Source organism: Desmodus rotundus, chromosome 1 (genome assembly GCF_022682495.2).
Source record: "Desmodus rotundus isolate HL8 chromosome 1, HLdesRot8A.1, whole genome shotgun sequence".
NCBI classification, from domain to species: domain Eukaryota; kingdom Metazoa; phylum Chordata; class Mammalia; order Chiroptera; family Phyllostomidae; genus Desmodus; species Desmodus rotundus.
This window is the reverse complement of record NC_071387.1, coordinates 154,596,894-154,622,668: the sequence shown is the minus strand read 5'-3', so window position 1 is coordinate 154,622,668 and position 25,775 is coordinate 154,596,894. Positions and strand designations below refer to the sequence as shown.

At 33.8% G+C, this 25,775-nt stretch overlaps 1 protein-coding gene across 1 annotated transcript; it reads right to left on the bottom strand.

Moving 5' to 3' along the window:
- Positions 1-778: 778 nt before the first annotated feature.
- Positions 779-19,901, bottom strand: CETN3 (centrin 3). The gene is made up of 5 exons (XM_024563549.4): positions 19,756-19,901; positions 17,899-18,031; positions 15,801-15,915; positions 7,779-7,970; positions 779-1,173 (listed from the first exon to the last, which is right to left on the bottom strand). The coding sequence occupies exons 1-5, from the start codon at positions 19,770-19,772 to the stop codon at positions 1,130-1,132; spliced, it is 501 nt and encodes a 166-aa protein (XP_024419317.2). The 5' UTR covers positions 19,773-19,901; the 3' UTR covers positions 779-1,129.
- Between the last annotated feature and the right edge of the window lie 5,874 nt (positions 19,902-25,775).

The window sequence follows — 25,775 nt, the reverse complement described above, 5'->3', positions numbered from 1 at the left end:
TTAAAGTGCCTCATATTATTACTCTTCTTTACATTTAAAGTAAGAAGTCTGAGGAAAGATAACTGGAATAGACAATTCAACTTTCCTCCTGGAAAGCCCATACCACCAGGAACTGGATTGTTAGTGGAAGATCAGTATAAATATCATTTCCCTATGACCTACCTATTTCCCTCAACCACTTGTCTCCCCTAACAACCTTTAACAGGCAGAAGAGCCAGCCCACCGATACCTGCAGAGTCGATTTCTACCTTCTCCTCGTGAATCACAGAATGTTCCTTTAAACAGGTAAAATATAATCTTAAATGACTTCTGTGGCTTAGTTTTCTATTTGCATCACTGTTATGTTTAATAGAATAACTATCTTAACAGACCAAAATTCCAAAATTTAAATCTTTCATTTTGTCAAGAAGTTAAATGATTCAAATTGTATTCAAGTAGATTAAGAAGGAAATATCCATATGTAATTCTCATAACTTACACTAAGACACCAAAACATAATGCACGAAGATGTGGCTCTATATGCCCAATACTTTTTTCCTCCAAACTGACACACATGACTCTTAAAAAAGGAATTATGCATATATTGCCTCATCATCTTGTATGAAAACATAAAATGTCAAACTTGTAGTGGAAAAGTATGCTATTCTACTGCTATCTGTATTTCAATTTTGTTTCTGAAACCAGTAGTGTAAAGAGGAAAGATTTAAGAAAGATACTACTGAGAGCTAAATAGATATCTGTAATCAAAATACAACATAAAATTTAGAAAACTTCAAAATACTAAAATAAACATTTTATTAGTGAAAGTCTGAAAAAACATGTGCATCAAAACAAAAGTGACTAATGCCGAATAAGAAAATGTTCAAATAATGTGTACCACATGATTCAATTTTCTAAACTTTATATATAAAAGCTGTATTTAATTACAAAGCTATGAACTATTAGAATGCTAACAATACTTTTCATACAAAGAAACTTAACAGTAGTAAAATAGGAATACATAAGATGCTTATTTTTGGTCCATTTGGAAAAAAGAACTAAGCTGGGTTTTTTTTCACATGCCTCCAAGCACAAAAATAGAATATAAGATGAAAACTGCAACATTCTTAGTGTTTTTCCTTGTAATTCTTTAAATGTCACCAGTCATAATAGCAATGAACTCCTCTTGATTTACTGTGGTAAGAAAGAAAATGTAAGTCAGAAATACAGTATTTTCAGAGAAAAATACTAAGTTACTTAAACTTTAAATTTTATTTTATACAAATTCTTAATAAGCCAAATATAGCTTTTGCTTTTACTTCTTTTCTAAGAAGTTGAACATGTTTACTAAATGAAACTCCACAAATGCAGAAACATGTAAAATGTAATATACAATATAAATTGGTATTCTGTAATATTAACTAGGAAAAGACATACTTTATAAGTTATAAAAAAAGTCCATCACAATCATATTTGTATACACTAGCAAAGATCGTTTTTAATGCCTGAAATTGTTAATTTTTTAGATAGTTAAAGCCTATATTCTTTATTCTACTAGTTCATTTAGCAAAGCCTTCCTTCTTAATTAAGTTAAATATACCATGCATGTATATCAGAGTTCTAAAAGATGAAAACATATAAGCAATAGAAAAAAAGTCAAATTGTAGTTTTTGAACTTTTATATATTTAAAACCCTATTTTAAAGAAAACCTAATTGAAACCAGGTAACCATACGTCAAAAATATCCAGAGAAATTACAATTTTAAAAGATACAGACTTAATCTTAATTACAAAGGAAATACTATAATATGTAAATGCAGGAAAATAAAAGACTAATTGTTAGTTTACAAAATTATAAAGTAAATTCAGTAAGAACCTCCAATTTATAAAACATAATGTTTAAGGAGGCAACCTAGAAATAGTAGGTGACAATAAGTACTAATGTAATCATTAAATATACATTTTAGTAACACACACATATACATGAATATTAACAGAAATGTGCAGAAAAGAATACTTCCCCTTTGTAAAACAGAACCCATGGAGTCCCCAGATTTAACACATACTTTAACAAGGCACAAGTTAGGAATGATAATTTTGATAATGATAACAAGAACACTACAATGAGATAAAAGAGACGTTGATTCCAGTCATAGCTCTGACACAGAACAGTTCTGTGTCTCAATTTCTTCCTCTGAAAATACTGAACTACAGAGATAATCTTTTAAGTTGTTCCTGAATCTTAAATATTGATGGTAATATATGAAAAAACACCACTGAATCAAACATTTTTAAGTGCCTAGTGAATGCCAACACCACACTAGGAATTATGTACTATATAAAAACAAACACCAGGGTTCCTATTTCAGGATATCATAAAACCAAAGTGAGGAAGATATTAAGTGATATAAAATTGTTAATTTTCTTAGAACTAAGTGATATCATCATTAGGAAAGCTAATGTCCTTACTATTAGTAGGTGCATGCTAATTATTAGGGGGCCAAGTTCATGATATGTTTTTCAAGTGATTCAGAAAAAAATAAACACACTATAGATAAAGCAAATACAATATATTACTAATTCCTGAATCTAGGTAGAAGGTATAAAGGTGTTCACTCTACTAGTCTTAACATTTTTTCCTCTATGTGTAAGAAGATTCATAACAAAGAGTTAGAAAAGATTAACCAATTAAAAAGTTGAAGACATAAAATATGTACATCAGGAATAAAAAAATAAACTGGTTTCAGAAACCACATAGAAAACCAATTTCAAGAATCATGTTAGTCACATTTTATACCGGAAACTGAGAACATATGCTGTATAACACAAAGTATGATAATTAAAGTAAAAGTATCAGTGTTGTAAAAACCCATCATAATGAGGAAAATCACTACTGATGAGAAAAATTTAGGTACAAATAAATTCTGACTTGGGCTCCAAAATAAAAATATAAGATTTGGTTTGATTAGTGGACAGAAAGCTAAGGTAGGAGAACTCCACCTGAAAAATAGTTGAAGATAGAAATAGTGCAAAAAGATTTAAAGAGTTAAGAATGAGCTCTCCAGAAGCTGAGTAAGAACCATGAATCCATGCATTATTAAACATTTACAAGGCACTATGACAGACACAGAACACAATACAAAACCTGTAATACTCAAAATACTTTCAATAATCTTTACAGATTGTAGTAGTGATCATTAACCTTTGCAGCTAAATGAACTCATTTCAGTATTTTATGAAAGCTATGATCTCTCTTCCCAGTTAAAAAATAAGATAAAATATACAAAAACTTTAAACAATTTTATTGTTATGCCCCTTCATTTAAGAATCCCCGATTTAGTCAATCTAGACTGAAGCATGTAGACCAAACAGGAAATAAGAGGATGCTTTTAAGGAACAACGATATAATGAAAGCCTTAGAATGATTTGATTATAAATCATTTTAACAGTACAATACAGCTTTGATTAAAATTTCAAAAAGTATTTGTTTTGTTAAATATCTAGAACTTTTCTCTCAAATGTAAAATCTCAATACTTGAATTTCAAATTCAACTTCATATTATTCTATAACTACAAAACACTTAAATTTTATATTATTTATGTATAAACACCTTAAAATATTGTAACATTTCAAAAGTATTTTGAATTGTTTCAGAATTTCAAACCTCAAAACAGAACTATTTAAAAACAAAAATGTAAATTGAAGGGAAGTGACCAAGGAAATTAAACAATCTCCTTTATTACGAGTAAATCATTCAGACAATTAAGAGAATCTGTGATACCTTTGTACATTTGGTTTTATAACCTTCTCTATCAACAGTATCTTCTATCAAGTTCCTATATGTAGTAAATATAGCATAACACCTGCCTTAAAATAGGCATTTGATAAAATATTTACTGATCAAATGGCATACTTTTTCTTCTACAATGCCTTTTAAGCAAAATTTTCATAAATCAACAATTTCATAGAGTAAATCAAATTACATGTCATTAAAATAACGAAATTTAGAGAAATTAAGTAGATAAGTAGCTCAGAGACCATCTGGCTTTGGAGGGAAAAAAAATCAAGTTTGAGCATCTGAAGTGCCAACTGAATATTTTACTAATCCATTGCTTCCTATAATAGTATGCAATTTGTAAAACTCCATAAACACAGACATCTAATTAATATTTAACTGTATAGCACAAGAGGCAATACAGTGTTACAGTAAAAAACATGTTGTCATTATGGAGGTCTGAGTTTGAGTTCTGGCTCTGCCATTTATTAGCTTGGTGATAATGTTGGAAAGGTTAGTATTAATCTCTCAGAGCTTTAGTTTCCTTATCTATACAGGCATCTATCCTACACATGAATAGGTATAACACTGTATTTACTTCACAAGAGCTATCATGAAAATTAAGTGGCATAATTTACAATGTAACATGCTAAGCACAGAATAACTATATGTAACTATATTATTAACTATATGTTAACACTCATGATGTTTACAAGATAGTCCACTTTGGCTTTTTAAATGTTGCTTCCATTTGTCTATAAAAATATATTGTGTTTTATTTTATGTATGCTGGGAGAGACAGTGAAGAAGGGATTCTTTCTGTATCATCACCACAGCTTTATTTATATTCCATATTATAGCTTCTTTACCTTCAACTCATTCACATTTATTATTCTAATATACACAATAAAAACATTTTCATTGCTCTTAAATACTGAACAGTGTGAAAAATTCATACACAAAAGACTTACTAAGTCTACAAAAAAGGCAGCAAAGTATTATGATATTTACCAGCTTAACATATACAAAGAAAGTAGGTTATATCTAAAGAAAACTGTGTACAGTCAAAGAATCCAAATTAAGTGATCAGATTAAGAAGTTATTATAAAATATCTTTCTACTTTTTCAAAAATAGGCAGATTTTCATACAGCTACAGAGACCCATTTAAATTAAAGCAGTGTTCCAAAGCCAGACTAAATGGATTCAAGTTGTAGTTCTCATTGTTTCTGCATATAAATGTCTTCCAACAATAATTTTCTGAACTTGCCACATTAACAACTACAGGATGGGGCAAAAGTAGGATTACAGTTGTGAGCACATGAAAAACAGGGTTTTTCATTATTATTTGTTAATTATTGTCTTATTTTCCATACGAACAACTGTAAAACTACTTTTGCCCTACCCTGAATACTTAGTATGTCTTGTTTGAAAAATAAATGTCAAGTAGCCACGATGAATTCTGCAAAGTATCATTCACAGTAGCATTTACAGATATAAAAAATAGCAGTATATGCGTATACGTACACTGTTATTTGTATGCTGTACAGACAATATTTGATGCCCACATGAATCCCCAGACCTTATGCAATACCTAAGAAAGCTGACCCACATCTCAGATTGACAACTACTGGATAAGACTATTTTAATATAAGACCACCCTCCTCCCCCCAAAACAAAACAAATCTTAATAATAAAAGACTGTGCATCAGCTGTATTTGATTTGTAATCAAACAACTGGAAAAAAAGTTATTTGCCTGTTAAGTCACTTGAATAAAGGACGGTAGGGTACCCAAGCAACAGTTGTACAGAGACAAAGTGGAGTAATGCAAGCAAGGAGGCCTGAAGAGATGTTTTAAGGATGCACTAAAATAAATCTTCAAGCGAAGAAGTACAGATGTGAACTATGAGATTCAAAAGCAGCAGTCAGAGCGATACAACAAGGGGTGAAGAAATGGACACATTTTTCTAAGCAAAGTTTCACTTCAAGTTTTAATTTAAAAGGCAAATTCCTAATTAATATTTTCTTCTAAAGTCAAATGAAGTTAATAACTGAAATCTAGTTGCATGTGACCAGTTCAGTAAAAATAAAGTTATAACTGATCTTTTGACACATTATTAAAGATGTATGAAATAGACATATCAAGATTCTCTATGTCACTGAAGATAGTACCTTTACAGAACAGAGTTCCTTTAAAGCTAATTTAGGGTAGTAACAACTAGGGAAAACACACAAAAAATTTTACATATTAAGGCAGTAGATTCTAAATCTAAAATATTAGCATGAAAGCTTAAGAAATCATTTAAATTTCCTCAAGTTTTAATCACCTTTGTTTCAAAATATAAGTAACTGTATCAACCCCCTTCAAAAAGCTGGTATTAAAAAATAGAAAAATTTTGTAACACTCAAATACTCACAAACATATGAAAAAGCACAATAATGTACAATTCTAAAGGGCAGTCTACAAACCTGAACTGACAGATGCTATTGTCTTACCTCCTTATCAAAGCATGCCAGTATTGCCAAGGTAATATATGTAGATATTTAGTATATATATATATAGTGAGTACTATATCAATATATATCTACTATAAAACACACTCCAGCTCAGGGCTTTAAGTCAGCAAATATTAGAGCACTCATTATGTTCAAAAAAATGCAGGAGAATATAAATATTAGTACAGACAAAAAAGAAAGGAAAACAAGCTTATCCTTAATGCTAGGCACCATCAACTATCTTCATTTAATACTTATAACAACCCTATGCAATATTATCATTCTCAGTTTTATAAATGGGAAAACTTAAGACTCAAAAAATGTTGAAAACTTACATAAAGTTACAAAGCAACTAAGTAAGGTAGAAATTCCATTCAAACGCAAGTCTGTGTGATTCCAAAGTCTCAGGCCTTTCACACTATATGATTCCACACTGATTTTAAGGGGCTTAGAACAGATGTGGGATATATACATGTATGGAACAGAAGACAGTGCATAAAGTGTCAAAATATTTTGTTCCTCTAAATGCTATGGGCCCTCAGTGAAGAGTCTCATACAGAGACCATTGGGAGAGGATTTTGAGAAAAAGATGAAGTTTAAAATGTACCTGAGGGAACAACTAACATTTTAGCAGACAGAAATTAGCAATTAGAATATTCTAGGATTAAAGAATGGAATGACAAAAGGCACAGCATAAAATAGTGTTTTCAAGACAGAATGTATTTGGTCAAAGGGTGTGTGTATGGGAGGTGAAGGTTAAAGTACAAAAGTGGAAGACTACAAGTGGGAAATAAAACTAGATACTTAAGGTAAGACAAATCATCAAAGGGCTTTGAACTTTAGGCCCAAAGAACTGAGGAATCAATTGTGTTTGAACAAGGAAATGACATCATCAAACCTGTACTTTAAAAAAAGAATGTTATCAATAGACTGAATTAGGAAGAGTGTAGAGGCCTGTAGGCATGAAGAGCAATTAGGAAGCTACATAAGACTGCCAAGTCAGTGAGGGCAGAGACAATATCTGCTATTGTGTAGCACCAATCAGCACATACAACACAGTACCCAGCACGCATCCAAGAAAACAATGAGGCTGTGGTAACATTCCTACAAAGAAATTAGGATCTGAACTAGGACACCAGCAGTAAACAAAGATATAAAATGGATTCAGAACATCTGAAGGACAAAATCAATAGAACTTAGTAAAATTTAGGAGTGCATGCAGGTTGAGGAAGAAGATATTAATGCCTGAAATTTTACTAAGTGGCTAAAATTTTGGTGATGTTTCACCCACAAAGAAAATAAGTATCTTCTTGAAGTGTGAAATCTCATATTACAATCCATATAGTTGCTTTCAAGGGCCTGCTTATTCTAAATCAAAAATATAAAATATTTATGCAAAAAGCCCATTACAGGATGAACAATTGTACTAAAGATAGTTTGTAAAAGGTCTTGAAAGTAATTAGGTTTTAGAAAAACTTACTAGATGTATGTATCAGGAATACCTGGAATATGTTTTACTCAAACTTACTTTCTCCATCACCATCTTTATCAAATTCTTCTATCATAGCACGAAGTTCTTCATCACTCATGTTTTCACCCAGTTCTCTGGCAACTCGTCGCAAATTCCTCAAGCTTATTTTACCTGAATCATCATCATCAAATAGTTTAAATGCCTTCAATATTTCTTCATGTGGATCTCTCTCCAATATCCAGTCTGTCACTAGAGTTAAAAAAAAAAAAAAAGAAGATAAAAAATAAACCTTTGCCCTGGCTGGTGTGGCTCAGTGGACTGAGTGCCGTCCTGCAAACCAAATGGTTGTCAGTTCAATTCCCAGTCAGCGCACATGCATGGGTTGTGGGCCAGGTCCCCGGTAGGGGGCACATGAGAAGCAACCACATAATGACGTTTCTCTCCCTTTCTTTATCCCTCCCTTTCCCTCTCTCTAAAAATAAATAAATACATTTTTAAAAAAAATCAAACTCTCCATGGAAAAATAAATTAACCTTTATAATCACAAAGGCATTCATTTGTGAAATCAACTAAGTACTAGATGAGAAGTAAAACTGTGAATCTGCAAACATTTATCTTGATTTATAAAATGCCAAATCAGAGCCCCCAAAGCCAAAGAGATAAACGTGAAATTAGAAAAATCAAATCTGTATTTTAAAATTTAACCTTTACAATATCAATAATTCATCCTATTATAAGAGTAAGCAAAACTGTATTGCACAAAGTCAAAATAAAAGGAATCATATACCATATTTATATATTAGTCTAGAAGCTCATAAACTAATTGGAGATGTTGTATCAACGAAAAAATTAAAACTAACTAGATAAAAGATGTTTGCTCGCTAAACTTAACAGTAACACTAATTGTTCCTCAAATTTAATCCAACTAAAAACACACACTGAAAAACTAATACAACACACTGCCATCGTTGATACAGACACAATCTCAGACAGTATCCCACTGAAAATCCCACTGACACCTTCATGACTAGAAGAATCTGTTGGTTTTCCAAAATATGAGTAGTTATTAAAAGAATTCAATCTAATTGCAGTAAAACAGCAGAGGGAAAAAAAAGGTCTGGAAAGGAGTTCTCATTTTGTTCAGCAAGGTAACTTCAGACAAGTAACTAAAACTAAGTGAGTAATTTCAGAACTCTATAACTGAAAGTGTCAATGCATTTTAATATACTAAATGTAATAACATATAATTTAGTAAACTCAGTACTTTCAATATTACCATTCTTAATAGCCACAACAACAAAACTGAAGTAGAAATCTATGGTATATAGGTAAAAATCTGGAAATATATCTAAGTAAACATCTCTGAAGTAAATCTGTGAGTCTATCATTACAATAAATGGTATTTATGACTTTTACTGTGTCATTAAAAGTAATTCAATCCTATTGAGGTTTACAAAATTATTAAAAACTCACAAATGCTTGTATATGGAAAGTACAGAAATGTTTAATGCACCCAAAAGGAAAAATCAATTCAAACCACCAATATTTTATTATTATTTTGCTATTTCACCATATTTGAATAAGCTTTAGAACAAGCACTTATTTATTCAAGATGTTAAATCATCTATACATATATTCAATAGTTTTCTTTTATCCATTAATTTTATCCAAAAAGTCTACCAAGTAACTAATTGAAGTATATTATTATAAGTATGCAAATCATCAAAGCTCATAAATATTCAGTCAAAAAGGAATTGGCATATATACAGCCATAACACCAAAATAAAATACCACACTTAACTCTATGGCTCATACTCAACTTATTTTGAATTTAGTCCCAACAAAAAAGCAGGACAAGGAAAAAAAAAGTGTTAAGAAATTTTCTTCACCAATTAAATAATTAACATGACAGGTGAACCAAAAAAGCAGCTTGCTGCAAGTATTAATATATTTAAAGAAGCAAAAGGGTGATCTGAGGAACAGATGGGGCTTCAAGATATATAAATTCTTTTCCTACCAGTGCTTTAATTGTGTTAGTTACTTCAGACTATGTGTTTGCATAATCTTTTATCAATACTTTGTCTTAGAATGCAACTTTTCTTAGGAACTATAAGTACCCATCATTCTGGACAGCTAAAATATTAAACTTTATGGTGACTCTCCATGCCTTCATGTTCTATTCCTGTTCTACAGAATAGAATTTAATTATAAGAAATACATTTTCTTTCAATGAAAATAAGTCAAATGACACGCAGGCAGTTAAGGTGGGTTCAGTCTATGGTATTTCACAAATTTCTGTCCATGTACCTCTTTTCAAATGACTTAATTACACTATCAGAAATGTACTTCCTCAAAATAATAGACCTTACACTTTGTAAAAATCACTTAAAATACAACAAATTTAAAAACATAACATTAAAAGTTTATCAAAATTTATTAAAGGTAAAGTTAGAAATAAAGCTTCAACTATATATCTCACTTTTCTATGCAAAAATACCAGTGACTATAACCTCAACATTTTGGAGGCAAAACTCCTTCCACTATCACCAAGACAGCTGTCAATGTCCCACCACAAACGGATGTAATCACTGTTAACAGATAGTTTCCCATATTTGAAATGGCTGGAAATTTTCAATCCCATACACCTAATTGGTGATCAGATCCTAGAGATCTGAGGATGCTACTTAGCTTTTTACTCTTAAACTTATTATTCCTTTTCATGCTCACCACCTTCAGCATAAAACATATATTATTTTCAGTCTGTAGTCTCTCTTCCTTCCAACTCATCTTTAAACTCTCAACAAATGTATCTTTTTAAATAAAACATATCACTTACTTTTCTTTAAAAATTAACAATGATCCTCTGCTGACTCAAGTCCAAACTCTACATGTTATGCAAGACTTTACGAATCTCACTCCATCTTAACTCTTTAGTCATTTCTCTAAGCTCTTAAAGTAGGGAACTACCTAGTTTCCCAAACACGCTGTATTTCTGGTACCACTTTGTTTTCTCTTCCTGAATGCTTCCCTCTACTCCGTCCACAATCTTCTCCTTGGGATGATATCCTACTCACATTCCCAAAGGCCTAAACTAAAAATCCCCTCTGCAAAGTCTTCAATTGCTCCAAAAAGGCCAGACAGTAAATATTAGACTCTTTTGGGGGGCTGGGAAGGTGTCTGTCTAAACTACTCACTCTGCCATGGTGGCACAAAAGCATAAAACAATGTGTGGCAGTGTACAGGCAACAGATGAATTTGGCCTAGGGGTACAGTTTGGCAACTCCTTCCCTAGACAAAATTATAACTTACCATGTGGCACCATACCCTGTGGTCACCTATATTTAGTAAGCTCCTTGAAAGAAGAACCTCCTAATAACTTTAATTAATTCCCTCCCTCACCCCACCACAGTATCTAATGACAAAAAATTCAGCAAATATTTATTAAATAAGCAAAACAAAAACAGTGATATCCTGTTCTATACAGCCAATGAAATAATAAGTAGCGTGTACTAAAAAATAGATTGAATACAAACATCCGACTGCTCTTGGTCTCACTTGAAAGCATCAATTCCTAAAACACTGTGATACTCACTAGCCTCAGGTTGCCTATATTCTAAACTTACCTCAAATATATTTTAATACTTTTTCCAAGTATTGGGAAGAATACAATTAAGTGTCAGACTTCATCCAGAAATATCGTACAACACTATCCTTAGACAGTAATAGATGGTGCATAAGCTAAGACTCAAATGTTCTGATCTGGAGTTACTCATCCCAAGATATAACATATATTCATCTGTGATCAGTTATTTTTCAAAAATAATCAACAAATAGGGAGAATACATAGTTCTCAACTGTTTGATTCCCAATCATTAATACATTTTTATTTGACAGCTGGTATTCTTAACAGGTAGCCTTAGGACACAGCTGAAGTGTTGTGCTGAGCCTGTCAAAAGGTCAATCTTTGAAGAGCTGAAATTTAGCCATGGTCTTTTATTCTATAAGGGACCCGGTATTTCTGGTCTATTAGTAAGACTGAAAAGATGGAGGGCATGGGACTCTGGCTTCAACTGCTAATAAAATCACACTTATAAAAATTGTATTCACTTAAGATGAAATAATATTTAGTAAAATTATTAATGACAATGATCTACTACTTAAAATAGCCCACAACTATGAAAAAAGGTAATCAGAAAAATATATGTAGACTACTTTTTATGTTTTGGTGATGCAATATGATTATTCCCAGCCACTAAAATAAAACAAAAATTCTTTTTAAAGTAATAATAACAACTAATACTTAATAGCACTTACTATATGCTAGGGCTTTCCTGAGGACTTTACATATTATTAATGCATTGATTTCTCAAAAGAACCCTATGAGGTAGTACAACTATCAACATTACAGTAGAAAATGACGCACAAAGTAAAATGACCAAAAGTAACACAACTAGTAAGTGGCACAATCAAGATTTGAAGCCAGGCAATCTAGTAGTAATCACCCATGCTAAACCACTGCATTGTACCAAGTGTACCTGAATTATAGAGCTTTCCTAATATCATTTCCACTATATCTTAACCCCTTGTTTCTATAAACAAATCCTAGACTAAAATCATAGACTCCAGGAACGCTTTGAGAGAAGCGATATTGAAGAGAAAAAGAGATGGCTCCCTCCTACTTCTCAAGTAAATAATTCTACAAGTTAGAGAAAAGAAAGAAATACTCTCCGCAAAGGGACAACAAGATAGTTCTCTAACCAGTCATCTGTTAGTTCATAAATTGGGGATCTTCTGTGCTCTGTTTTCTTTCTCTTTTAGGTTTACCCTTTAACTTCCCTCTCCTTCATTTTTTGTTTGAATTTCCAGATTTTAAAAAATGAATGACATGATATGAATCTATTCTTCCATATGTACTAATTTTCATTTCTTTTTGATTCTCATATTGCTTCTTGCTGAATATTTAAAAAAAAGTTTGTGTTTGAATATAATTGAATCTGTCCCTAAACTTTAAAAATTTCTAAAAATAACTATATGGTATGGTTATATTATGACCCATATAAAGTGGTACCATGGATGTAGAAAATTAATTTAATAAAAACAAACCTTCCAGCCAAGATGGAGGCATAGATAGATATGCCTCACTTCCTCACACAACCAAAAGAAGGGCAAAACCAATTTGAAAACAAAAAACAACCAGAACTGTCAGAAAATCGAAGTCTATGGAAGTTAAACAACTAAGGAGTTAAAGAATAAACATTCATCCAGGCTGATGCACCAAGACAAAAAAATATGGCCCAAATGAAAAAACAGATCAAAACTACAGAAAAAGAACTAATCAACAAGGAGATAGCCAATCTAATAGATGCAGAGTTCAAAACACTAGTAATCAGGATGCTCACAGAAATGAGTGTATGGTCACAAAATAAAGGAAGAAGTGAAGCCTATACAAAGTGAAATAAAGAAAAATACACAGGACCGACAGGGAAGGGAGGGAAACCAGGACTCAAATCAATGATTTAGAACAAAAGGAAGAAATAAACATTCAACTGGAACAGAAGAAACAAGAATTCAAGAAAATGAGGAGAGGCTTAGGAACCTCACTTTAACTGGGACAATTTTAAATGTTCCAACATCTGAATCATAGGGAAGCCAGAAGGAGAAGAGGAAGTGCAAGAAATGGAAAACTTATTTGAATAAATAATGGAGGAAAACTTCCCCAATCTGGTGAAAAAAATAGACATCCAGGAAGCTCAGAGTCCCAAAGAAACTGGACCCAAGGGGGAATACACCAAGCCATATCATAAATCACCCAAGATTAGAGATAAGGACAGAATCTTAAAAGCAGCAAGAGAAAAGGAGACAGTTACCTACAAAGGAGTTCCCATACTATCAGCTGATTCCTCAAAAGAAACCTTGCAGGCAATAACAGGCTGGAAAGAAGTATTCAAAGTCCCTACATCCAGGATGTCTCTATGCAGCAAAGCTACCATTTAGAATGAAGGGGTAGATAAAGTGCTTCCCAGATAAGGTCAAGTTAAAGGAGTTCCTCACCACCAAGCCCTTATTGTATGAAATGTTAAAGGGACTTATATAAGAAAAAGATGATGATCAAAACTATGAACAGTAAAATGACAACAAACTCACAATTATCAACAACTGAACCTAAAAAATAAAACAAAAACAAATACAAACTAAGCAATGAGAACAGGAACAGAATCACAGAAATGGAGATCACATGGAGGTTACCAGCGGGGAGAGGGAGTGGGGAGAATGGGGGAAAAAGGTGCAGGGAATAAGAAGCATAAATGGTAGGCACAAAATAGATGGGGGAGGTTAAGAATAGTAAAGGAAATGGAGAAGGCAAAGAACTTATATGTATGACCCACCATGGAAATGAATTAAGGCAGGGCAGGGAAGAGATGCTGGAGAGAGGAGGGGTGCAGGGCAGAGGGGGATAAAGGGACGAAAAAAATGGGACCATTGTAATAGCATAATCAACAAAATATACTTAAAAATAAAAATAAAAATATAAAAACAAACCTAAATATGCATAAATTCTATGAGTAAAATTCTAGGTAATGTAAGTTATAATACCAAAGTCTTTGCCTTCCAGAATCCTCTATTCCAAAAAAAGAGCAGGTTATGTATATAGTAGAATAGAGGATTAAAAAATATAAGAGGTCTATCTGGAAAAAGTCCAGCCATCGTTAATAGAACAAGAACAGTTTGTGCAACATTGATGTAACCTGGCAGCCAAGGAGAGTAGACTGGAATGCATGTGGACGAACAGTGATGCCTCCACTGTACTAGTCAGTGGGGGCAGTAGAGCCATTGAGCTTGTGTACTGTGTGGCTGTGGCAACTTAAAATGATTGAGGAGAACAATGAATCTTTATCAAATTTTGGGTTAAGCTTGAACTTTCCTCCACAGAAACTATTCAGATTGTTGAAAAGACCGCAGTTGTGGGCAATGGGTGATTGGCAGCCTCAGCAAGACAATGTGTCCTCTCATGCATCTTATCTCATACCAAGTTTTTTGGCAAAACCTCAAATCACCCAGATGACTCAGCCCCCATACAGTCCAGATTTGGCACACTGCAACTTCTGGCTTTTCCCAAAACTAAAATCACCTTTGAAAGGGAAGAGATTTCAGAAAGTTGATGAGATTCAGGAAAATACAACAGGGCAGCTGATGGCAATTCCAACAAAGGATTTTGCAGAGTGCTTTGAATAGTGGGAGAGACACTGGGAGAACTGCCTGAGGTCCCAAGGTGCCTATTTTGAAGAAGACTGAGGTGGCACTGTCCTATGTACAATGTTTCTCGTACTTCGTGTCTTCTTCAGTAAGTGTCTCTATTTTTCATATTATATGGCTGGATACCTTTTGGACAGACCATATATATACATATATATGCTATAAATAACTTATTAAAATCGACTATATTAAAGTTTAACCATTAAGCCCTCAATGACACATTATCATCAGTTGGTTGTTCTAAATGTTTTCTCCTGCTTCCAATTTGCCAACTGCCTCTCTTACTATGATTTTCTTCCCACTGGCAAATTTAAATAGATGACTTTACTCACCAAGATCAAGGTCATCAAGAGTATGTAGCCCCTCATAAGCTTTGTCAACCTGAATGTATGCACTTTATCTATAGCCAAAGATAGCAACTGGTACAGGTTTCCTCTCTTCCTACATTGCCAGCAAAAATCACATACCAAATGCTCTTGGGAAATATTTTCCAAACAAAAGAATGCCAAAATTTTCTGTTTCACTGGGAAAATATTATTTTTTGATCACCCTTTTAGTTTCGTCATAAACACACATTACTTGGAAAGACATTTTTCTATTAAAAAACTACATGACAGTTCCTAAGTTACAATCTTCGGAACAAAAAACAAAATAATAAACCCTATATTGAAGCTATAAATCTTTTTTCTTTGAAAATCAACATAAGATCCACATATACAATAATGTTCATTAACAAAATTCTTTAGCTCAGAGAATTAAAAAATATTGACATTGGCCAGATAATTTCCTAATAACTGCTAGATACAAAGACTATTAAATACACACCAACTTCATTAAAATCTTCAAAGGTGATTTTCCCTGTGGCTTCTCTGTCATAATCTTTAAGAATCTTCAGTACATCGGCTTTTTTTACATCAAACCCCAAGGCTCTCATTGCCACCTTTTGGATTAAAAGGAAAAAGCAAATTATAAAGCATTCTTTCAAAAAATAATTTCAAATCTTAAATAAATTTTTACAATTTAAGAGATGATAATAGCACATTAATAAAACATATAATTTGTTTGCATGTTTTATGTCTCCAAAATAGAAAAGAGATAGTTTTTCTTCACTATTGAAATAAATGGCAATTTGTTAAATTTATATACCCCTTTTTTATGACAAACCAATCAATGAGTGTTTATGGAATATATTATACAATGCACTGACTTAATGTGCAGATGTTAGTAACAAGTTATCTGTTTTCAAAGGATTACCAACCAAAATGGAAAAAAGGCATAGCATACATATTAAAAAGTTATATACTGTAAGATATTTAAAAAACATTAAAATAAGAATTATCATCAGACTCTACATGATCAGGTAGTACATGAGCCTGACTTGTTACCATAGTATAAAGGAGAGATGTTATTGGTTAAAGAAATCTTACTTGGAGAGATTCAAGTTGTTCCTTGATATATGGATAAACTGAAATAGAAAAGTATTTAGAAAAGTATGACTGGTATTAAGACACAAAAATAAAGAGTAAGTTTGAGAACAGTGAACAGAGCAGTTTATCTTATCTGAATGGGAAGAGCTCAGGTGGAAACAAGCAGTTGCAAAACAATAGAAGTAGATAGTAGTAAAAGTGTGGAGAACAGTCAGTCAAAACCAAAACAACCTGAAATTTATGCAGTGTACATTGAGAAACTAGTAAAGGTTTACAAGCAATTAACAATATGGGCAGAAGACTTCATAAAGATGAATGTACAAGGTGAACTAGATATGGAGAAACCACTTATGAAGCTCCAGCCAGATATGACATAAGATCCCAATCCGAGATCATAAAAATGACAGCAAATGAGAGAGACATTATAAAGAAAACACTGATAAAGGCTGGGTAACTGGGGGGCAAAGTAGAAAAAGAGAAACAAAGAGCTACAAAATAGCTACTTTTCTCATCGTGTTGAGTGTCAGATCCATATTATCCTAAACACCAATTTCCCTTTGTATCTCTGTAAATAATTCCAGATCTTAAAGTTGACATTTTCCCCCATTAGAAGAGTGTCAACATCATTCATCAATGTTGTTTGAACCACAGATAGTAGGTTGAGACTGTGTTTACAAACATGTTCAAATGAAAAAACAAATAAGACTTCTCAACTGAAAAAAAGAGTTGCCAAAGAATATAGTAAGAACTGTTTAAATCCTGTAGTTTGAAAAATTTTAATCACGTGAATGAAAAATAAGCCCCTCCATAGGAACATATTTTTACATTTAAAATACTATTCATTTTAGCCCTGGCCAGGTGACTCAGTTGGTTGGAGCAATGTCCTATTCACCAAAAGGTTGTGGGTTCAATTCCTAGCGAGGACATGCTCCCAGGTGGCAGGTTCAATCCCCATTCAGGGCAGGTACAGAGGGCAACGGATCAATGTTTCCCTCTCACACTGATGTTTCTCTCTCTCTCTCTCTCAAATCAATGAAAATCCTTGGGCCAGAATTATAAATAAATAAATAAATAAATAAATAATAAAATACTATGAAGAGGAGTTTCTAAAAAGATGTTAGGAGTATTACGCAACTTTACTACAGCACTTAACTGTGAATATTTGAAATGGTTTCATATTTCTAAAACCAGTTTAGTTAAAATACTTATTTAGAAATATATTTTTAATTAACTGTCAAACATGTAAATCATTTAATCAGAAAAAATATATAACATTTTATTTATTTATTTTTAGAGAGGGGAAGGGAGGGAGAGAGGGCAAGAAACATCAATGTGTGGTTGCCTTTCACGTGCCCCCTACTGGGGACCTGGCCTGCAACCCAGGCATGTGCACTGACTGGGAATCGAACCAGCAACTCTTTGGTTTGCAAGCAGACACTCAACCCACTGAGCCATACCAGCCAGAGCAAAATATACATTTTAAAGTATACTGTTACCTTTAATTCATGATAATCTATTGCTTCATCTTTGTCGGTGTCAAATAGTTCAAAAGCATCTTTAATTTCTTGTTTCTGTTCTTCAGAGAGTTCTCTTCTTTTTTTCCTCTTTGTTTTGTCTACAATTTCACTTCTATGAAATAAAAAGAAAAAAGTCTATTTAGTTCACTTAAATTCTATTCTCCTATGTCTCTAAATGATTAAAATAAGATTTCAATAATGCAACCATAAACCTTAGTGAATTTTCTACATTTCTTAAAAAGACGTATTTTTGAGAGAGAATTCTTCCTTAACATGCTTCGAAGAAATTTTCCTTATATTGCATAGTTCAAGCTGCTATTGCACTCCCCAAAACTGGAAAGTGTTAAGGTTACTTAAAAAAAGATGAGGACCTAACATTCCTTCCTCCTAGACTCTCATTTATTCCCACTAATATTACTGTGGAAGAAGCAAGAACTCTAAGATAAATTACTTTATATCAGAAATGTCCCGCCAAAACAAAGCGTCCATACTTACTGTTCACATCGTTCTGCAATATAAAGTGTTTACTTAAAAGAAAGTAAAATTCATAATTGACAATCACTATATATTTGGTTTGCTTTTGATAGTTTTATAACTAATCAAAATTCCTACCAGAAACCACAAATTTATGAATTAAGTTACAAAGAACTTTGGCATTATGGGTTAGAAATGTTCTTAGATTACTTATTTCCAAAAGTTTGGCACTTTTATCATTTCTTCCAATGATATTAATAAATCAGCCAAAATAGAGTCCAAACATGACTATTAAACACCAAAAAAGTACCTCATATTTGTGCTAATTTTATATAACAATGTGAAGAGTCAATGGGCTTAAAAATCTCTCCTAACATTAAAGTTCATATTTAATTTCTCATAAACTCTGGAAAACCTTTTTTTTTAAAAATGTATTTTAAAAGCTAGGAATGTCTTCCCTAAGAGATGTCCATCCAAGTTTTCCAAATTTTCAAATGGGGCTCCTGCAACACGTATAATTTTTGAAAGAGAAAATTTTGTAAACTTTAAACTATAAAACCCAGTTGATCTTATTATAAGCTGTCTATTTGCAATTTAAGTTTTGTTCTCTGATAATCTACAAAAAAAAAAAAAAAAGACAGATGGCCAGAAAAAGTAGGATAAAGATGAGATCTTTCACAAGAGACTTTAGACAAGCGTGGACATTCCCGGGGTCAGTTATTTCTCTTTCCCCGAGTCCGAGTGGCCAAGTCCAAAACCGACCGGCAACTGACCCCGTCTTTTTTAAAAGTGGTACAGCTACGGAGTTAAAGTAAAACATCTAGATCAGGCTGGGGAAGGGGGAAACAGGATTAGAGGTCGAACTGAACGTGAGATAAAGAAACTTAACACATTTTCTTAATTTGGGTCCCTATGAGTACCGTAAAGCAGGACCCCGAAAGAAGGGCGAATTTTGTATTATTCCCCAAATTTACAGAAAATACGTCATGAGCAGCGCAGCTGAGTTTGGGGCCATAAAACCAGAGGGAGTAACTGAACCCAGGGATGCCCCATGACCTGATTCCTCGAAAAACATCGCGATAGTTCACAGCCTCTTTGCAACCAAGGTAGCCCGTCTTTTGGTTGCTCCAAACCCAACGCGTCGATAGATTTGGCTACCTCGGCTGCAAAGCACTGGGTTCATCACCTGCGGCACGCCTGGTCCCCTAGGATGAGGAGTGCGGACCCGGGAATGTTGGCCGAGGTTCCTTTTACTCATCTCAAACTGCATCCCCTTCCTCTCCTGGGCCCCAAACTGCCTCCCTTGTCCCGCCCTGGGGCCCGCTGCCGGGGTGTGGAGAGCATTGCCGCCTCATTACCGACCTCAGAGCTAAACTCATTTTCTCTTCGGACAGAGACGTTCTTCTCAAGAACGACTTTAACCCCCTACTGAAGGTAGCACCACTTGCACAAGCCGTTCAACAGACAACAACGACCTCAGCGGCCTCAACAACCTCCCATTAGACAGAGACTTCTGAGCTAGATTGGTTGAAATTGTGAATGTCCTGCCCAACGTGGCGGAAGCTTCTTTAGTCCTCTTCTCTCATTGGACATATTTCACGTCTATCAAAGAAACCGCTCTACCCTTCTGCGCTTTAGATTGGCCCGTGGCGTTTTCCCCGAATCCTTTGCGGAGCGAGGGTTTGAGTCCCTGCGTGGGGATTCGAAGGGTGGTTGCATCTTGCCTCGAGTGAGGAGGTCTGCGGCCTGTGGGCGAAGGGCCGGAGCTCGGACGGGCGGCTCCCAGAGAAAAGAAGGCCGAGGAGGGGGAGGGGCGGGGCGGGGGCTCGGAGGAGAAACGCGCCCCAGGCTATCCCCCCGGCGAGGCGAGAGTCGCTGAGGGAGGCGGTCTGCGAAACTCAGCTTCTCTGTATTCTAAAAACTTGGAGGGCCTGAGTATATGGGTTGGGGGGCCGTTAAAATGCAGGTTTAAATGGCCCTTTCCCCACTTTTGATGCCAGTAGGTGTGAATCTGCTCTCTCTCTCTCTCTCTCTCTCTCTCCCTCCCTCTCTCCCCCATCCCCAAACTTAGTGGTGTTGAGGCAGGTGCTGTGGATTATATGTACATGGATAATCACTGGGTTGGATTATTAGTTTATTTAAGGTGAAGCTGTACCTAACCCGCACTTTGCTCCTCTTCCATCTTGGAACGGATTTGTTCTCTTTTGTCCTTTATTTGCCAGTGCTGTAAGCTGGAAAATACGCATGATGTTATCTCCACTAGCAAACCATGTTTCTTGGAACTCACATGGTATTTATGTATTTACTTGCTCGTCTCTCCTGCTAGCTTGAATTCCTTGAAGGCCGAGAATGCTCCTCCTTGTGCCTAAAGCAAGTGTCTGGTGCATAGGTGCTCAAATATTTGTTCATTGAATGGAATCTTGCTGTAAAAACTCACAAAGTGCTGAACTAAATTGCTAATCTCAACGGAATAAAATAGCCTGAGGGTGAGGGTGTAGCAAGAGAAGGAGAAAGATATTGATATAACCCTAAGGTGTATGTTTAAAGTGATATACATACCACTTTATATGTATAGATGTTTATATTTATAAACACACGTATATAAATGTAAACATCTATACATGTAAAGGTTTAGAGAAGAAAGCGAGCAGGCAGAGAAAAGACTTTTGGGAGGAGATTCCATGTTTGATAGGCCTAGAAAGATGAGCTAAATTTGGATGAATAAAAATATGTGATTGAATATAGCTAAAAATTAATAAACTGTAGCCCCCCGCAAGAAAAGTAGAAAACTACATTTTAAAGCATCTTTATAAATCACCTGTGAATTTAAAAGGAAAGTAAAATTGCAATTACAGATGATCCTCATCTCATGGAGGTTTACATCCAGAGAAACTCATAAGTTGAAAATACCTTTAAGTCAAAAATGCATTAAATAACGCTTAACCTATTGAACATCATAGTTTATAGCTTAGGCTACCTTAAGTGTGCTCGGAACAGAATATGCAAAAATCCTGGCAACAAGATACACTGTAGAGTATCAACTGTTTACCCTCATGGTTGTGTGGCTGACTGGGAACTGGGGCTTTCTGACATTGCCCAGCCTTGAGAAAGTTTGCTTATTGCTAGCCCAGAAAAGGTCAAGATTGCAAGTATGGTTTCCACTGAATGTATATCACTTTTGTACCAACATAATGTCTGAACCTAAATTGCAACATTTTAGAGACCATCTCTATACAATAGAATGTAATGACAATGAAAAAACTATCTACTAAAATTGGAAAGCCCTGGATGGTGTGTCTCACTGGATTGAGAGCCAGCCTACAAACCAAAGGGTCCCTGGTTCTATTCCCAGTGCAGGGACATGCCTGGGTTGTGGGCCAGGTCCCCAGTAGGGGGTGTGGGAGAGACAACCACACATTGATGTTTCCCTCTCTTTCTTCCTATCCCCTATAAAAATAAATAAAGTCTTTTAAAAATAAATAAATACATTAATTAATTAATTTAAAAAATTGTAAGGCATAGACCAAGCAAGCAAAGACAATTATTAAATAAGAAAATGAATGTAAGCCAACTGTTTATTTGAAGTAGTTAGAAACTAAGAACAAAATAAACTAATTGAAATTAGGAGAAATTACTAAAGATAAAAGAATTAGAAAACATGTTTTAAATGAAAATTGTTAAAATAATAAATTGGTAAGGTGTTCTCATATTAATAAGCTGGGTTTTGTCAATACCAAAAAAATTGATAGTCATAGAAGTGTAACAAGAAAGGAATTTTGCCATTAACAATGTTGATAGTTTAAAAGGGAGGCTTTAAAATTATTAAAGTGTTTTTAAAAGTTTTAAAATACTGCCAATAACTAGTAATACCGAAATAGTCACTTTTCAAGAAAAACAAAGGACTCAAAAAACCCCAGAAAACTAAATTAGGTCAATAACTATAGATAGGACTGAAAAAATAATGTCAAAGTACTGTATCACACACACACAAAACCATCCAGCTTATTCACAGTTTATCAAAATGCAAGGATAATTCAAAATATAAATTTATTAATCATCATAAGTGTAAGTCAAGGAGATCATCTCAATGTCCAAAAAGGCACTAGAATGTATTCAACACCCATTTCTAATAAAAATATATATTATTAAACCAGGTAAAAATGTATTTTTTAAGCTTGAACAACATACTTAATAATATACTAGTGTTTCTCAATCCTGTTCCATGAAACACTAGAATTTTGTGAGATATTCATAGTCACTTCAGGAAGAATGGATTTGATGGGCAAATAATTTGATAAAATAGATTTTAAATATTAAACTAAAATGTTTTCAACAGGATATACAACCTGTAAAGGGAATGACAGGGAAGTTACTTGCATCACTTCTGCTTGTAACTTATTAATGAGACTTAGTGACATGTCCACCCCTTGGTACAAGGGAAGCTGGGAAAGAAACCACTAGCTGTAAAACCAAGCACCCTGCTAAAATTTGTGGTCATATCATCTACAACTAAAGATAAGATGTGTCTAGCAGCTCCTCCACAGACATAATTAAAGTAGTTATGAACACTACCTTTGAAATTCTAAAACAAAAATAAATCATATATAAAATTAACATTACATATATGTGAATGATATGATTTTGAAAAATCCAAGAGTAGCAAACTATTGGAATTGATAAAAACAATTCAGTAAAATAGCTGATTATCAAAATGTTTGCAAAATCAATGAGCATTTACAAAATAATAGCAATATGAAATTCCTACATATGAATTTAACAGGAAAACTACAGGATCAGTAGGTAGAAAATTTTACCAAATTTTACTAAAGGGCATGAGAATTTAATAAATTGATGAAGAGGCTATTTTCCTAGTTGGGAAGATTCAATATTGTAAAAATATTGATTATATCCTTAATCTATAAATTTAATCAAAATGTGTATATTTTCCCTTTAACAAAATTAAAGATCATCTAAAGAATAATTGTATAAAAATAACTTACAAAATTGTGAAAGGAATACAAAAATTGATAATACATTACAAAATACAAAAATTGCTGTAAAGGGTATTAAAATTTATTTGTTGCTATGACAATCAAAATATTAAGTTCGAGCCAGAAGTAAAAGTAAATAAAACTTCTGTTTTAACAGGGTAGTAGTAGTAGTGTTTATTTAGTCTTCCTCCTAAAAACTTGATGAAACAATAGGTAAGAAATTAATCTCTAATATTCAAATGGCATGGAGAGGTATCACTAGTAGACAAAGTATTTCAAAAAATACCTGAAAGATCAAAAGAGATACGGAAGTCTGTTGACAAATGAGACAGATCATCAAGGTAGCATCTCAGAATTTACAGCAGGTGACTAAAGCTTCAGAGAGAGTCTGCCTAGCAGAGTAACAGAGACACCTTAAGATCTGGTACAATAAAAGTTGGAAATGAAAAAGGTCAATTTAAAAGCTTTTTAGGTAACACTTGCCCTTCAGTTCCAACATATCTTCACATCTGTCTCACTCTTCATATCTATCTAGAATCCCATTCTTACTTTTTTTAGTTTATTTTTATTGCATGTTTTTCCTTTACCATTTAGTACCCTTGTACCCTCCTTCCCCCAGCAATCACCATACTGTTTTCCATATCCACGAGGTCCTTTTTCCTTTTTGCTCAATCCCTCAACTCCCAACTCCCAACCCACCACCCACTCCCTTAGCTGTCATCCTGCTCTGTATGAGTCTGTCTCTATTTTGCTTGTCAGTTTACTTTGTTAATTAGATTCCACATATGAGTGAAATCTTATGGTATTTGTCTTTCTCTGACTGGCTTATTTTATTTAGCATAATGTTTTCCAGGTCCATCCATACTGTTGCAAATGGTAAACTTTTATTCTTTTTTACAGCTGAGTAGTATTCCATTGTGTAAATTTCCTATAGTTGTTTTATCCACTTATCTACTGATGGACACTTGGGTTGCTTCCCTATCTTGGCAATTGTGAATAATGCTTCAATGAACTTAAGGGTGCTTATGGTCTTTCAAATTAGTGTTTTGGCTTTCTTTGGATATATTCCCAGAAGTAGTACCACTGGGTCAAAAGGCAAGTCCATTTTTTTAATTTTCAGAGGTCTATCCATACTGCTTTCCACAGTGATTGCCCCAGTCTGCATTCCCACCAACAGTGTGAAAGGATTCCCTTTTCTCCACATCCTCACCAGCATTTGCTGTTTGTTGATTTATTGATGATAGCCATTCACACATATGTGAGATGGTATCTCATTGTGGTTTAAATTTGCATTTCACTGATGATTAGTGATGTTGAGCATCATTTCATATGTCTATTGCCATCTGTATGTTCTTTTTGGAGAAGTGTCTATTCAGGTCCTTTGCCCATTTTTTAATTGGATTGTTTGTTTTTTGGGTGTTGAGTTTTCTAAGTTCACTATAAATTTTGGATCTTAACCCCTTATCAGATGTATTGGTGAACATGTTCTCCCTTCTGTAGGTTGTCCTTTTTCGTTTGTTTCCCTTGCCTGGGGAGATATAGGACATAAAATATTGCTACGAGCAATGTCCGAGAATTCACTGCCTATCTTTTCTTCGAGGATTTTATGGTTTCAGGTCTAATATTTAAGTCTTTAATGAGTTTTGAATTTATTCTTGTGTGTGGTATAAGAAGGTGGTCTAGTTTCATTTTGCTGCACATATCTGTCCAATTTTCCCAACACCGAATAAACTGTCTTTAGCCCATTGTATGTGCCTGCTTCCTCTGTCAAATATTAATTGACTATAAAGATGTGGGTTTATTTATGGGCTCTCTATTCTGTTTCATTCATTGCTCTATGTGTCTGTTTTTATGCCAGTACCATGCTATTTTGATTGTTATGGCCTTATAGTATTTTTTGATATTAGGTAGCTTGATTCCTCCAGTTTTGTTCTTCTTTCTCAGGATTGCTGTTGCTATGCAGGTGCTTTTGTGGTTCCACATAAATTTTTGAAATATTTGTTCTAATTCTGTGAAATACATCATTGGAACCTTGATAGGAATTGTGTTGAATCTAGATTGCTTTGGGTACCATAGACATTTTAATGATGTTAATTCTTCCTATCCATGAACACGGTATGTGTTCCACTTATATGTATCTTCTTCAATTTCTTTCTTCAGTGTCTTATAATTTTCCAAATACAGATCTTTGATGTTCTTGATTAGGTTTATTCCTAGGTATTTTATTCTTTTTAAAGCAATTGTAAGTGGGATTGTTTTCCACTTTCCCTTTCTGTTTCATTATTGGCATTTAAAAATGCAATGGATTTCTGGATATTAATTTTGTATCCTGCTTCACTGAATTCATTTCTCAGTTCTAGTAGTTTCTTGGTGGAATCTTTAGGGTTCTCT